This window comes from Triturus cristatus, chromosome 2_1, assembly GCF_964204655.1.
Source record: "Triturus cristatus chromosome 2_1, aTriCri1.1, whole genome shotgun sequence".
In the NCBI taxonomy this organism is placed as follows: Eukaryota; Metazoa; Chordata; class Amphibia; order Caudata; family Salamandridae; genus Triturus; species Triturus cristatus.
Window position 1 is genome coordinate 480,950,667 of NC_140581.1, and position 16,431 is coordinate 480,967,097.

At 41.6% G+C, this 16,431-nt stretch overlaps 1 protein-coding gene across 1 annotated transcript; it reads right to left on the bottom strand.

Moving 5' to 3' along the window:
- Positions 1–13,304: 13,304 nt before the first annotated feature.
- On the bottom strand, positions 13,305–14,768 carry LOC146865514 (zinc finger MYM-type protein 1-like). Its single transcript, XM_085640158.1, has one exon. It carries the CDS (start codon positions 14,766–14,768, stop codon positions 13,305–13,307), a length of 1,464 nt encoding a protein of 487 aa, XP_085496284.1.
- Between the last annotated feature and the right edge of the window lie 1,663 nt (positions 14,769–16,431).

Below are 16,431 nucleotides of genomic sequence, written 5' to 3' on the forward strand. Positions count from 1 at the left end.
CTGGGTACATGCGAGTCATACTCTGAGAGTTCCAAACCCAAAAGATGGGACTGGTAGAGAGTATTTTGAAGAGTCAGATTCCAGTGATGATGAAGACCCAGAACCAGTGAGAAAAAATCAAAGTTCAGGAAAAGAAGCAGAAAAGACTTCAAGAGAACCATTGAGAATCTCAGAAAGGAGATCAGATTCTGTAAGAGAGCCTGAAGTTCCAAAAAGCAGTGGAGGAAAAAGAAAAGAAAAGAGCAGTTCCACAGAAATTACTCCTGAATCAGAAGAGGAGGAGATTGAAGAACCACTTGAGATTATATCTGAAGAAGTAGGGTCAGAAGAAGATAGAGAGGGACAGATTGCGGAAGACCCCCGAGGAGGTGTAGGGAACATTCTTGACAAGCTAGGTGAAGGGACAAGTAGACAGCAAGAAGATTGCGTGTCGGAGACCCGAGGAGGGACAGAAGTAGGGAAGTCTCAAATAGTGGTGAAAAAGACTGTGGAGCGAAAGAAAACTGCTGAAGAACAAGAGGCATTTGAAACAGAATCGGATGAAAGTGAGAATGGAAAATCAGAGGGTCGAATTCTGAGAAAGAGAACTTGGATTGGAGAAAGAAATAATATAGAAACGAGACCGAAAAAGGTTGTAAGAGGAGATTTTTGGCCTAACAACAGAGTAAAGAGGCTGAGATACAGACTGATAAGAGGGAATACATCGAAAGCTGATCAAGTGAATGAAGTGTCGAGTCAAAACGAAATAAAGAGGAAGGAGCAAAAAGAGTCAAGAGAACCTGAGGAGATAAAGAGAATTAGAAGACCCAACCAAAAGTACAGATCACCGGAATGGTCTTATGTAGCACTGCCTGAAGAAGGAGAAGAAGAAACAGTGAATCGAGACAATCCGGAGGGGATCTTGAGAAAAGTGGTTGAGGAAAAGGAAGAATCTGTTGGAATCTTAAAAGTTATCCTGACTGACATTGGAGAAGAGTCGGATGCACAGGATGTTGTTGATGATCTGATACAATTTGATGTTGCTGAAGAAGAAGGAGTGAAAAGTGATGATTATCTAAATTGAGTGAACTAAAGAAATCACTTGGAGAAAAGTGAAAAGGAGAAAGTTTGAAATTCAGCTGTCTGAAGTAATCCAAAGTTCGAGAAATTTCAGTAGTGGAGTAGTAGAGGCTAAGTCAAAAGACAAGGTCAAAGTAGTAAAATGGCTAACATAGAGAATAATCAAAGTAGATGTGCCTTCTTAAGAAGATGGTGTAGAATGTGCTGCTGCTGTACTGGATTATTAATGCTACTATGGGGTGTTTTAGCTTTATTAGTTACATTTAGAGTTTCAATAGGTACATTTGAAATACATACTGAGAATGAGACAAATGCAGAGAAGAGTTCGCAAAAAGTAGTTCCAACTAGAATTAGTAATACTTACATGCATAAAGATAGGTCAATTAATGATTTTTCTAGTAATGTTTTTTCAAAATTGTTATACGAATATGTGAAAACAATGGAAGTTAGGGATTGCTACGTTTGTATGCAATTACCTGCATCCGTTTCAGAGGGTGTTACTTATCACCATTTACCAGCTACGTATGGAATTTCTTGTAGTGTATTAAGTAGTGTTTTTTATTTGTTAGGGAAAATAGATTATAAGATGTCTAATAAAGATAGTATTTTTGGGCACTTGCCAATGAACAAAGAGCTGAATCCAGCTAAAGAAGCTAACATTTTTGGTGAGATTTTTATTGAAAAAGAAGAATTAACATTAGATTACATTTTTAAGAATAATTTAACTTGTAGTTTGGAAGAAGAGGAGAAAGCTTTCCTAAATATGGTGGAGGAAAGGAGATTGAGCATGCATGAAAAGGCAGGGAAATATAAAGTGAGTGAGACAATTTGGGACATTGAGATGGGAAAAGAATTGAGAAATGGAGCTAGTCCAACTTTAGCTTTAGATGCACCACAGAAGGGTAAGCTGTGCATTACAAGAGGGAAATCCCAATATGATACATATTTTGTTGGGACTAGTGAATGTCATGATACATACTTCATTGCAACAGGATGGGGTTTCAGAGGTGGAGAAGATACAATTTTTCCGGGAGTGTATTATGTTTGTGGGAACAAGGCTTATTACAAGTTGCCTGACCATTGGTATGGCACGTGTTATGTGGGCCTGGTTTTTCCAAAGATCTTTCATATAGATAGAATAGAAGATGTAGAACATATTAATTTACTAATGCGCTTCAAGAGGGAAACTTGGTCTGAAATAGTGGGTGACATTTTTGGAGCTTTAATTCCAGCAGTGGGAATTTCTTTGAATGCTTATGGGATTCGGAAACTGTCAACAGTGGTGGATCGCTTATCGACAAATACCGCTGGAGGGTTTCTTTTGGTGAATACGGAACTAATTGCCGTACGTGCCATGTCTATGCAAAATAGACTTGCCCTTGATATTCTATTAGCTAAGGAGGGTGGAGTTTGTGGAATGCTGAAAGTTCAACATTGTTGCACTTACATTCCAGATGAAAGCAAAGACCTGAAGGTCTATATCAAAAATATTACTGATTTGCATGAAGAATTAGTACCACTTGAAGCTGAAAGTATTTGGACTAAAATAGCTAATAAAATAGTTGCTGTTAAGAGTTTTATTGCAAAAATAGGTAGTACTATTATAGGTAAGATATTGTTTCCTTTAACTTGTATAATTGTTGCTTTATTGATATTGAGATTGGTGTGTTTGTGTTGTAAAAACAGGGGAGGGAAAAAGAAATTAATTAAACGAAACAATGAAAAGAGAAATAAAAGGTTGAAAAGAGAACCACAAGAAATTGAATTAGAAGAATTAAGGGAGAGTGTCTATTTAGAAACAAAGAGGGATGATGAAAGAGTGTCTGGTGTGTAGTGTTGTGTAAGGAGAAAAAGACATTTCTAATTTCTCCTAAAATGGGACTAAATTTCACTAAATTTTTTTTTTTTTGGGTTATTTGGTGATAATATCACCAAAGGGGGGATTGCTGGAGCAGAATTTTCTGATGAAAATCTATTGGGTTTTTAAGCTCTGGTTTGTCTATTTGTCATAATTAAAATTATTAATTATTAATTACTAATTATTTGTTTTGTGTATATGTTTAAACTTACCAACATGTACTAATGAGAAGAAAACCGACACGAGGGAATGCTTTTGTTTTGCTAATTAATAAATGTGCATGTTTTATTAAATAAACGTTGCTGAGTGTTGTTTATTTTAAAGCACGAAATGCTTTTGAATTAATGCTTTTCTGTGTTGCAAAGGCTAGATAATTACATACACATAAGGGTATTAGTGGGGTTAACACTGTTTAATCACTATGCTGTGGTAACGTTGTTTTTGTCTCTTTTAATTAAGATGGTCTATTTTGGCCTAGAATAAAATGGCCGCCGTTTGCAGCCTGGCCTCGAGTGAGAGATGTGTGATGAGAGGGCCTTGCTGAATATGGTCGAAGTCATCTGACCACAGTCTTCGCCTGGTTAAAATTTTCCGTGAGGACAGTAGCAGTGCTGGGCAAGTCACCAAGAAACATCCGAATAACCTTGGAGGACAAAGGAGCCATAAAGAATGAACTGAATGGACTCTGAAGTCATCATGTTAGTTCCGAGGAAATGTGGATGTCGAAAGATACATTTTTTTAGTTCCTGTTCTGTCTTTTTATTTTGTGATTTTTTCTGAGCGGAGATTTTCCAAATGTAGCGATGCTACATCCTTTCCTGCTCGCTCTGCTCAGTGGTTCGGCGGACGTGTAGAACATTTTATGTTTCTATAATATTGCAAGTTTCTTTATAAATATTGTTAGCCTAGAGAGGGTTTGAGGCCACTTTGCCATTTCTACCCAAACCTGCGTTGGTGAGGATCGATGCTGTGAGGACGGTGACTCGGGAGACTTCTACTTGTCCTGATGACCCATTCTGACATTTAGCTAGAATAGGTAATTATGAGAAAATGATTTATTCAGATTGATTTCATTTGACTAATTTTAGATAAAGAACCATAATTTCAAATACGGTGTTGATGATTATTTCTTGTCAATTATTGAGTACTCTATTTGATTATTGTTGTATAGATTGTTTAGATTATGACTCAGGACAATTACAATAACTAGGTCTTATCGACCTCAGTGTAGATGTGGGGTGTTTAGGAGTTTTCTTTCCACAGGTTCAGTGCTGGTGGAGTATTTGAGTGTATGTTAGTGAAATGGGCCCTAGTGTATGGTGAGTGTATGTGCGTGTAACTGTGAAATTACTCTATCCGTGGAAGTAGGGAGATTTTGTACACCCCAATCTGCATCAATAACATTAATCTAAATATGTTAAATTATGATGGATCCTAGTTCTGACACCCCTGTCTGACTGATTCCATGTGAAGGTTTTTATTTAATTTTCTACCATACACGAGTCAATCTACTCTGCTCCTTTTACTTCTTAATTCTGTAGCCATAAAATTCAACTGCAGTGATTTTGACGCAAGATATGACTTAGTAAAGCCCAACACAAGGATATGGAGACTGGGGGATCACTTTCCATTCTGTCCTCTAACCAGTACATGCTGGTGCTGCAAGGCCGCTCTCCGTTCATGATGGCGCATTGAATGTTGTTCAGATGTTGTTTAGATGTTCAGAGGTCGACAGGGTCTGGGCTATATTGTCACTGCTAATTCATCAAATTCAATATTAGAGACTGCTATCCTCAAGTGATCTCAAAACTCCATGCCTCTGTTATATTTACAACCGTGCAGAATGGAGTCTGGTATATTAAAGATTGTGTTAAAACACATACATCAAATTCCTTACTTTGAAGAAAATAGCAGTCGGCTATTAAAATTCAGAACTTTAGGTCCTCAAATGAAATTATCACTCCCAATGTCGACAGATGCACAGTGCCCATTTGAGCACATAAAGTACTGCAATTAATTTATTGTTCTTGATCCTTTCAGCATTTTCTAATTATTGTTATTTACAGTACGTGAAAATAAACACACAATTATACTGCAAGCGAGGGACTCTCACTTGACAAGGATTGTGGTAAATTGATTATTTGGAAACATATAATGAACGATAATATGTTGGTTTCATATATAAGCATGTCATACCCAGAGGAGGCCAGGACAAAATGAGCAGCTCATTGTCACATTTTTCATGGCCTTCTCCTACCAGCCATATTGATTCAGTGGGCAAACACCCCTGCATCCTGCTGAAATGATTCCTCCATTGCACCCATCCTTTCCCTCTGCCTGGTCCACATGCTATTTGCTAACAGGGGCTTTTCCACATTGCCCTTCACCAACCATCTGCTCCTCTCCTGGTGCCCGATTCACAGAACTAACTTAAGTCAAAATCCTAAACTTACTACCATTTCGGTATTCACAGAAGTTAGGAGTCCTAACTTTAGGACTCCTAAATGCCTTCTGTGAATACCGAAAGTCTTAAAGTTAGGATTTTTCTCATTTTAGGAATAGAAAAGTTAGGACTCCTAACTTTACTACTCCTAAACTGAGAAAAATCCTAACTTTAAGACTTTCGGTATTCACAGAAGGCATTTAGGAGTCCTAAAGTTAGGACTCCTAACTTCTGTGAATACCGAAATGAGTAAGTGCCTTCTGTGAATACCAAAATGAGTAAGTGCCTTCTGTGAATACCAAAATGGTAGTAAGTTTAGGATTTTGTCTTAAGTTAGTTCTGTGAATCGGGCCCCTGGTTCCTCTCCTTAGCTGTTGTCACACCACCCTTTTATGATTTAATACTGGTGCAGGTTGATGCCCCGTAGTGAGAGTGTGTTTCATATAGACTAAAATCCGTTCTTTTCCATGTATAGATACAATTTCTTAATGGGCTTCTTCCAAACCACATTCACTCGAACAATGCGCAGCACGGGGGTTGTCGGCATTAACCTCTCTACAGAGACTTGAACTCTTGAGGTCCCATCTAATTGTTTGACTTTGCTGTCTTGACAGCTCTTGGACCTGGACCTTTTTGCAGGGTCAACCTAGATTTTGGCCTTACAGTGCCTTGCTTTGCTAAATTCGCTTAAATTGGCATTTCACACTTTACCCCTACTAACCAGTGCTCACTCCTTCAAACATGGTGAAATTGGCATACAGCTACTTGGCACATTTAATTTAATTGTAAGTCCCTAGTGTTCCCATGGATTACAAATTAAATCTTACTACTGTGCTGCAGTAGCTCTTTACAACATGTTTCAGGCCTGCCACTGCAGCCTGTAGTGCAGTTTTAAGCTGTCACTGCAACCTGAATATTAGAATGAATGGATGAATATTAGACTTATAGAGCGCTAACTTTTCCCAAAGGTGTCAAGGCGCTATAGCGGGACCTATGTACAGACAAGATAACATGCTTAGACTAAGATCTGTGTTTAAAGCCAGGTCTTCAAGGCCTTACGGAAGAGAGAATGTGACACCTGACCAGAGAGATCTTTAGGGAGGGAGTTCCACAGCTTAGCAGCAGCAGTAGAAAATGCTCTACCTCTCCATTTTGCCTTTGTCCAGAGGAAGCCAATGCAGCATGATGAGACAAGCCGAGACTGAGCGGTATTTCGGGAGATCCATCATCAGCCTGGCAGCAGCATTCTGCACAAGCTGCAAACGTCGCACCAGGCCTTTGTTAATGCCCAGATAGAGGACATTACAATAATCCAATCTGGACATTACCAAGGCAATAACAGCCTGTTTGCGTGAGGCAAACAAGAGGAACTGGGATATTTTTCCAAGGATCTTGATTATTCCAAAACAGGTGGACACTGTCCTACTAATCTGCAGGCTTAAAGAAAGAGAATTGTCCACTATGACGCCTAGATTTTTCCCATGGGATACCGGGCAGGGGCAGCTGCCAAGCGTGTCCAGCCACCAATCGTTGTACCAGATGTCCAGTTGGCTGTCAAATATCAAGTCCTCAGTCTTCTCCCCGTTCAGTTTCATGAAATTTTCCACCATCCAGGAGGAGACTGCCTGCATACAATTTTTTAAGTTAGTGGCGGAGTCCCTAATACTGTATTAGTAATGGACACCATTATTTGGCTGTCGTCAGCATAAGACAACACCTCCAATCCAAAGGATCTCACTACCTTCGCCAGCGGGGCAACATAAATATTAATAAGTGTTGGGCTCAAGGAGGAGCCCTTTGGAACTCCAAACGACAGGGGGTTAGAAGCCGAATAGAATTGGCCCAATTTCACTGTCTGTGCCCGATCCCTGAGGAAGGAAGCGAGAAGCCCCAGTGCCGAGCCCCCGATCCCTATCTCTCTGAGACGTTCAATCAGCCTCAGAGGAGATAGGGTATCAAAAGCTGCGGTAAGGTCAAGTAAAACCAGCAATGTGGTGTGCCCTGCGTCCACCTAAGTACATCTGTTATTGAATACCGCAGTTAATGCTGTATCCGAACTGTGGTGGCTTCTAAAGCCATGTTGTGAACCGTCAAGTATCTGGTGATCCTTTAGGTAGGCACTAAGGTGAGAATTTAAATAAGTTTCCAGAATCTTGGGACTGGTAGCAGAGAGATCGGACGATAATCTTTCAATTCCGTAGGGTCCAATGAAGTCTTTTTTAAGAGTGGCTTAACCACTGCAATCTTCCACGAGGTAGGATACTGCCCCTCTGAGATAGCTACGTTCAGTACAGCAGTAAGGTGGGGAATAATGACCTCTCGACCAATTTTTACCACCTTCAGGGGGCAAGGATCCAGAAGAGAACTAGATGTAACTCCTTCCAGAAGCCGGTCCGTAACATCTGGTGACATACAAGGAAAAGTGAGTAGCTTAGGTGTCTCCTCCATAATTGAACCTTTGTTAAGGTGGAAAGTAGGCTGAGCAGGCAACCCCGCTTTAGAGTTGGAGGCTTCCAGCAAGGAATATATATCTGTGATTTTGGTACGAAAGAATTCTGATATTCTATCACAGAACTCCTGTGAAAACTCCGAAGGATCTGTGACTGGGGGAGAATTGATGGAGTTAATAACATTAAAAAGATCACTAGAGGATTTAATAGATTCTGTGATCTTTGAGTAATATATTCCCTTTTCTTCCATGATAGCCCCTTTATATTCTTTCAAATGATGTTTGTGTAGTTCTCTACCCGTCGGCGCTAAATCTATACGCCAAACCCTCTCCTGTTTACGGCACACCTGTCTCAACTTTCAGAGTCTGTCAGATAACGAGGGAGCGGTGGGCCTTCTTCTTGCTGCATAGTGCACTTTAACGGGCGCTAGGGTGTCCATGGCTACTAACAACTTTCCAGATAATTCAGCTGCTGCCAGATTTGCATCCAGGTGCCCGGAAAGCTGAAAGTTATTAAAGAGGTTAGTGAGTGCCTCCTTACTAATAAGGCTGAGATTTCTCCTTTCCTCCAAGTTCCTATTTTCAGATAAAACAGTCCCTGATGCTAAAGTCCGTGAGTTAAAAGGAATGGCAAAATTATCCGACCAGGCGAGCGGTAAAGGTTCTCCCACCTTGATTTGTAGATAATTGGAGAAAATATCATCTAAAATATGCCCCGCCACATGGGTGGGACTCTTAACTAAATGCGTGAAACCGCAGCAGCTCATGGTTTCCAGGAGAGTTTACATGTCATTACATAATGTCTTATCTAGATGCAAATTAAAGTCACCCAGAAGTGTAAGATTAGATCTTTCTAGGTATGGCTCTAAAAGACTACTGAAGTCCTGGCTGAAGGATGCCCTGGATCCAGGTTGCCGATAACATAGGACACCAGAGAAACTTTCCGTGGGATGAATATTTATTGAAAAGTATAGAGCCTGGTAAAGATCGGAGAGTGAGGTCAGTGGCTCTGTACAGCAGGTAAGAGTCTCCCTGTGGAGAATGCCCACCCCCCACCCCGCCGGCCTACTCTATCCAATCTGACTAGGCTATAGCCAGAAGGGATTGCTTCTACAAGATCGAGACCCGAACAGTCCGTGGCCCATGTCTCTGTGATGAACACCCAGTCTGGCTTCTGTAACGAGACAAAGTCTCTGAAGGCCACCTTTTTCTTAATCAGGGATCTGGCATTAATAAGATAGCCCTGAACTGTGTGCTCTATAGAAGGAGAGGTAGTTACCTCATTATTCGTGGTGATGCTCCCAACACCTGCCTGTGTCATGCAGAAACTGCAGGAGGAGCAGGCAGAGCACTGTTTCCTAGCTAGGACCTCAGGGTCCATAGTATGATGGCAAGGAGCCCCTACTGTCCGAAGGTCTAGAAGTTCCTTCCTAGTATAGCTAGTCCATACCAGCCGATCTGGCAGAGAACCACTAGCATTCCTGGCGTAAAGCACGGACGGGCGCAAACGGGCTTGCCTTTGGCACGCCCGCTGCGCGACGAGCAAGACATGAATGTTAAATAGTCTCTGGGAAGACATGGCTTGGCAGTTCGGCTGGACTGTTCCTATGAGGCACAGGGTCAGACTGATTTGCATATGACCATGTCTGAAATTGGGGTGGCGGAGTGAGCTAAAGAATGATGATGGATTAAACCCAGATCAGTTGACTGGGGGTGAGTGCTTGCATTGTTCAACACTCCGTCCATCTTCCCCTTTGATTTTGCCATGTATAAAAATGGCACGTTCAGAACCTCCCTCATAATGCTCCTGCACCTGTTGTAGATTCAGAAGAAGGACTAAATTGCTGTCTGAAGGACTACCCTGCTGCTAGAAGGACTGCTTGAAGAAGGAAACTTGGCCTTACTTCCCTTGCTCCTAGGCTACCCAGATTGACTCCAAGGCCAGCTGGCTGATTGCTTGTGTGAGCTACAGGGACACAACAAGCTTCCTGAGCCTGCGCCGCAACTGCCCAGCTGAAAAGCACCAACTGCCTGAACCTGCTTGAGTACTGATGCTGCTGGAATGAGTCCTGATCCCCAATAGGTACCTCCCCCCTGGGTCCTAGACCATTTACTGGCATCAGTGATAACTTCTCCTGAGGAAAAGGTGAAGTTACAGCAGTTTTGAACTCCTTGTGAAGTGACCTCTTCACAACAAGAATTGACCACCCTCAATGACCACCAACATGAAGCTCCAGCGGAACCTGCTCTTCGCTATCATTGACCTTCCATGACGACCATCAATGCAATACCTGCGATACCTGCACTTTGTGCCGACTACAACCGTCCACGACTATCAGCCAATGTGAAGTTCCAGCAAAAAACGTCCACTACACTTGACCTGATCTTCGCACCAAAAGCCTCTTCCTCGCAGCCCCTCCACTGCAAACAGAATCTTCCTAAGAGACTAGAGAAGGAAACCCTTCAGTTGGACTAACCTGGTCCTTATATCTGACTAATGGTCCAGTGACGGCAGCCTAAACCTGTGATTTTCCCCAGGTCTAGCACAACCATATAACTGTGAGTGGCACTTTGAACTTCTTGGTGCTATTTTTACCTAAAACCTTTTAAAATCAATTTCTCCCATTCAACTGACTGTATTCATGCCATTTTGGTATCTTTTTATTTTTCTAAATTGGTTTGAGAGTTTTCTTGTGTTTTCACTTTATTACTATGTGTGTGCTGCACAAATACTTTACACATTGCCTTTAAGTTAAGCCTGACTGCTTCTTTGCCAGGCTGCCATGGGTTATTCACAGGCTAATTTAATGACTTTGGTGGCTCACTTAGTCAAGGAATGTGTTTGTTATTTGAGTAGGGCTTACACCCCTCTCAACTAATACCCTAATTTCTTACAACAGCCCACTATCTTCTCCATTTGTTCCTGTTAACCCCCCCCCCCCCCCTTGCTGAATGCCTTACACATGGTATAGGAAAACCGATGAGGTCAGCACCAATCAGCACCCAAGCATTTAATCTCCAGAGAGAATATATTTTTGGGGGAGGGTTTCCACGGGGGGGATGCATTAGTGGTGGGGAGCATAGGGAAAATAATTTTTAAAATGTTTTGTCCTCAAGTCAGTAAAGGAGTGCCTGTTATCAATGATCAAAAACAAGGTCTTCAGGGATATCAAATGAGGAAGTTGTAGAAGCATGAGTAAGAAAGACCTGAAGATCCTTTGTTGGAATGTGAATGAGTTGTGGGTCAAAAGAAGGCAGAGAATTATAGCACAATGTTTAGGAGATCAGAACGCTTAAATAATTATGCTTCAGGAGACGCATCTTCTGAGACAAGAATATAGGGAATTTTTTCTAAACAAAGATGGATTGGAAAGTGGGTATCTACTGATCAAGCTCATTGTACTAAAGGGATAGTAATAATACTAAAGGCGAACTCAGGGATTGAGCTCCTTAGATACAGAGCAGATGAGGGTGGGCGTTGGATAATTTCCAAGATTAAAATAGCTCATGCGACATATACATTAGCGAGGTACTAAGGTCCAAAAATAGATGATGTAACTTCTCTGACCGAGCTCTTCACTAATCTTGTTGATTTTCAATCCCCCATTATTCTGGCTGGAGATTTTAATGTCCTATTGAATAATGATCGTGATAGGTCGTCAGCTAGGACTCAAATTACCTCTTTGGTTCATGTCATGAGGTTCCACATCAATCCACCACTGATAAGTTTGCATTTGCTCCCTTTGACAACAAGATGACAGATTAAGGTCATGTGCTTTATTTAATAAAAACCTGCGCATAACGAAAACCTGGGCACACGTAGCCAAGTGGACATCACGTAGCAACAATGTGTGGTTCCTCTAAATCCCATACCATGAGAATTAAAGTACAGGTAGAAGAAAGCATCTTCTCAGACAATGTAGACTAATGCATGACTAACAAACATGCTGCAAGCAATCTGAAGCCCTTGCTTTTCAAGAAACAATGACTTACTGATTATGTAGTTACTAGCACACTCCCATCGGTGCTAGGATATCTTCCAAATATATAATTGTGCTCAACAAATACAGGTAACAAAACAACATATCATTTAAGACAATTTCCAAGTCGACTAATAGAAGATGTGTCTGATCTGCAGGCTCATAACTGCCAGGGGGCAACTGTGTATCTCTATCATGTTTCTGAAAATAACATCATGTGTTCCTTCTTGCTCTGTATCTCTGACTTACTCCTGCTAGTTGTGACTATTTCTCTGGTTCTCTAGAGCAAAAATATCCTTCCTTGTTTCCTCTATTACTTCACAAGCTACTATATGAGCTGTTCTCACCTTGTACTTCACTAAATCTTTTTTCACTATACATATTTTTGTTTGCTGTATGGTCTTTCCTGTTTCCTTCAACCCTGAGGCCTGTACCTTTTTCTACTGCTGTTTCCTCATTACCAAGTAAATGATAATTTCAGCACCGCACCTGCTCGGAGTTTCCCATTGTTGGCAAATTGTTTCCTGCTCAGCTGCATGCTTGGTACCGATTTCTAAAGTCAATCATAATATTTTTTTCATGTCATGTTCCCTGTTCTCTTAGGCCATATTGCAAGTACACTTAAGTCCTCTATCATGGTTCTGCTTATATTCATTCTATATGGTTCGTTATTTTATCTTATACCTCAGAAAACTACTATCTCTCTGCAATGTCTGCTTCTTCATACGTCAACCTACTACATTTGTAACTGACTCTGAAATATTGCACTGTTCAAGAAGATCTGCCCACATACCAAATCAAACTGTGAAAGGTTTATTAATAAACGAAAAAAGATAGCCTTTGAGTCGCAGATGCATTCGACCAGGCGGTCCCCCCAGCCAGGAGCAGCTCTAGGCTCATGGTGGCCCTGTGCAGGGAGCGTAGGTAGGGGGCCCCGGAAGAGGGGGTCCGGGCGGGGCGGAGCTCAGGAAGGTGTTTTAATAAAACGTCCAGAAAAGGCATTAGATGACCAGAACCTGCGGCTGCTCCTACCCTTCCGAATTCGTCTCAGAACGATAACATTTAGGAGGAGGAGGGCATTGTGACACACAACGTGAGGGACTGGCACAGACGGCTGCAGGGCCATGACAGGGGGGCCCCGGACCCACAGCCCCCCCACAGAGAAAGAATCTGTGGCTCTTTGCCCGGAAACAGCAATATCGATACCATATCGAATATGGTGTCTTACGCATGGCCATGTCCGTTACAGACACTGCATAGTCACCTCGTGACACAAGCGTTTAACTTTTGCCAAAATTTTCCGCTGCGTTTTGTCAGCTTTCGCTGTTTCCACCAGGCACCACGTAGAGGTAGCAGCAATACCCAGCTTTTTTTTTATTTGTTTGTTTTTTATGTTATGTTTTTTAACTTTTTCTTTTACTTTTTTACCTTTTTGTGTTTTACTGTTTGCTATCTCTTCTATATTGTTTCCACTTTTCCATTTCCCTTCTTTCATTATCTTACCACCTGTTTTTTTCATTTCTGCATACTTAGTGAGAGGAAGTCAACTTTGCGAGCCTTCTGTGCTGCAAATTCCCTGATAAACTGTCCGTAATCCAGAGATCTAGCAATGTCATGTTCAATTGATAACAGGGCCAAATGATTCAGTCTCTCTTGAGTCATTGATGTCCTCAAACAATTTTTAATCAATTTCAGTTTTGAAAAAGTTCTTTCCCTTGAAGCCACTGTAACTGGGATTGTCAACGCAATGCGTAAAGCCACTGCAAGATTTGGAACTGCAGTGTTCAGTTTGTTTTCATAAATGAATTGTAATGTTTCCAAAGCTGTTGCATTATTTGGCACCAAGGAGGAGAACATTCGCAGCTCGGTATGTAAATCTCCGGGATCAACATCTGAGTCAGAACTGTCGGTTAACACGATGCTTAAATCTGCACAGCTTTTCATCAATTCATTATCGTTCATGCTCGCAATTTTCCCCCAGTCGTGTAGGAATCCAAAGAAATCATAGTGATGTTTCATCTGAGTAAACCTTTCAGTCATGGACATAATTGCTTGATCCATCAAGACGTTGAAGAACTCAATGCGATATTTCTCTTTTGGTTCTAATATTCCCTCATCACGACTCTCGTATTGAAATTGTCTCCTAATCGTTCTTCTTCGCAAACTTGTAGATGCAGGAAAACTTATCTCATCTGAGCTCATCTCCAGTTCTTCCACCAACTCCTTAGCTGAAACTTGTGCAGATTTGAAACCACTCTCCTTATACGTTTCCAGAAACTGGACAGTCTTTTCAAGGCATTTCAATGCAATGTCAAGTTGCATATCCTTACTTTGCATGATTTTGCTAACAAGATTTATTTGCTGCAAAAGGTCATACCAAATCACCAGCGATACTAGAAATGCATAACTCCTTAATTGCTTAGCCAACCCGGCTGCCTCAGTTCTGGCCTTTGGGTCATTCGCTTCCTCTGATACTTCAACCATGGCGTCATAAACGACGGCCACTTGGAAATGGACAGCCTTGACGCTATCAATACGGCATTCCCATCGAGTTTCGGATATGGGCTTTACTGTCAGATCTTTAACGTGCTCAATGAGTATTTTCCATCTCTGTGTTGAGGCAGAAAACAGTATGTAAATTTGACGCAAGATTCCAAAAAGAGTTACAGCCTGAGTGGATGACTTCGCCATATCACTAAGTACTAAATTCAAGCTATGACAACCGCATGGAACATAGAACGCTCTTGGATTCATGTCAAGTAAACGTTTCTGAACACCACTCTTGCAGCTTCTCATATTTGCCACATTATCATACCCATGGCCTCTGCAATTTTGAAACGGCAATTGCAATGCCTGCAGTTTTTGCAAACATGCTTCTGTGAGAGCAGCACCTGTGCTGCTTTCAACAGGCAAGTATCCAACGAAAAATTCACTTATTTCGACTGGCATCGTTTCCATGTTCACAATTCGAAGGACCATCGTCATTTGCTCTTGATGACTTGCATCAGGTGTGCAATCCAAAATGACAGAAAAATATTTACTCTTTTGTATTTTTGCAATAATGTTTTCCAAAACTGAAGCTCCCATAAGATTAATTATTTCATTTTGAATATTCTTGCCCAAGTAATGGTCATGGATTTCAGCGCATTTAATTCTACGCACATGCTCATGCATATATGGGTCATACTTGGCTAGCAGCTCAACAGACCTAGAAAATTGCCATTGTTGTGTTTGAACAAAGTATCAGTTTTACCACGAAAAGCCAAACTTCGTTCTGCTAGAAAATGAACAATGGACCTGATCCTTTCCAAGACCTTGCCCAACGATCACTTTCCACTTGCAGTAACTTCTGCTGTTCTTTATCTATTGTCTGTCCTTGTTTTAGCCTTCTTTCTAATTCAACCCAGGCACTGACGGTGCGCATGTGTTTTGAAGAGGATTCATGATCATACAGACAACTGTGCATGTGTGCCCAGTCGTCATTTCCATCATTAGTAAATTTTATCCCTGCGTCAGAAAACAATTTACAGCAAAAACAGAATACTGCATTATTGTTTTTTGAATAGACAAGCCAGCGCCTATCTATAATTTCACCATTCCTTAATTTCCGTAAGAACATGGTAACAGAAAAACGACGTTTACTTTTTGAGTGTTCATCACTTGGATACTTTGTTTTAGAATCTGGGTCTCTGGAGGGACCCCTTTCAACAAGAAAAACACGTTGCGCGTCCATAAGAGAGTTCGGCCACAAAGCAGGATCCCTCCAATCACATAAATCATATTCAGAACACGGGTCTGTAACATGGTCTTGCTCTTTGGCTTCCTTTTCAATACCAGCATCATCCGTCTGTAAACTCTGAACCTCCTTCAGAATGCCAGATGTTGATGGACCGATGAATTATGTTTCAGTTTCTCTGTCTGAGGGTCTTTTGTAATAATCCTCATCCTGAGTTGGTAATTGCTGCATGTTTGTATCAATTTCAGAGTCACCTTGTTCATTTTCATTGGTCTGCTCATGAGTATCATTCTGCTCATGGATATCATAATTTGTTTGTTCTTCTTTATGGTCGTCAGCGCCTGTTTTACCTAGTGCATCAGCAGTACTCTGGCCAGAGGATGCTCCATCTTTAGGTTTCCCTTGGGTGATAAAGTTCAGGATTGCTCCTTCCTTTGACGCTACGAAAGCCTGCTGAGCCACCTTTCTCTTTCGTTTCGAATAACCAGATTCGTGTACTCGACTTCTCTTCATTTTGCTTGCAATGCAGCGGGCGAGGCTAGCAGTGGGTAGGGAAAAATCAGCAGTGGCGGCTGCTGAAAGATTTTGATGTGTCATTTTTATTTTCTTGCAAAAACAACAGTTGGTGGACAGAATGCAGAACAATGTCATACATTCACCCCAGTACAGAGATCTGGGCCTAAATCCATCGTTTATTTGCTCACCACACCACCCCAGTTCAGACATGGCCATATGCAAATCAGCCTTGACCCTGTGCCTCATGGGAACAGTCCAGCCCGAACTGCCAAGCCATGTCTTCCCTGGACCGGAATCAAGCGTCCTAGGACCGGTTTCTGGAAACCGGTCCCAGGATGCTTGTTTCCTGGCAGTTCGGGCTGGACTGTTCCCATGAGGCACAGGGTCAGA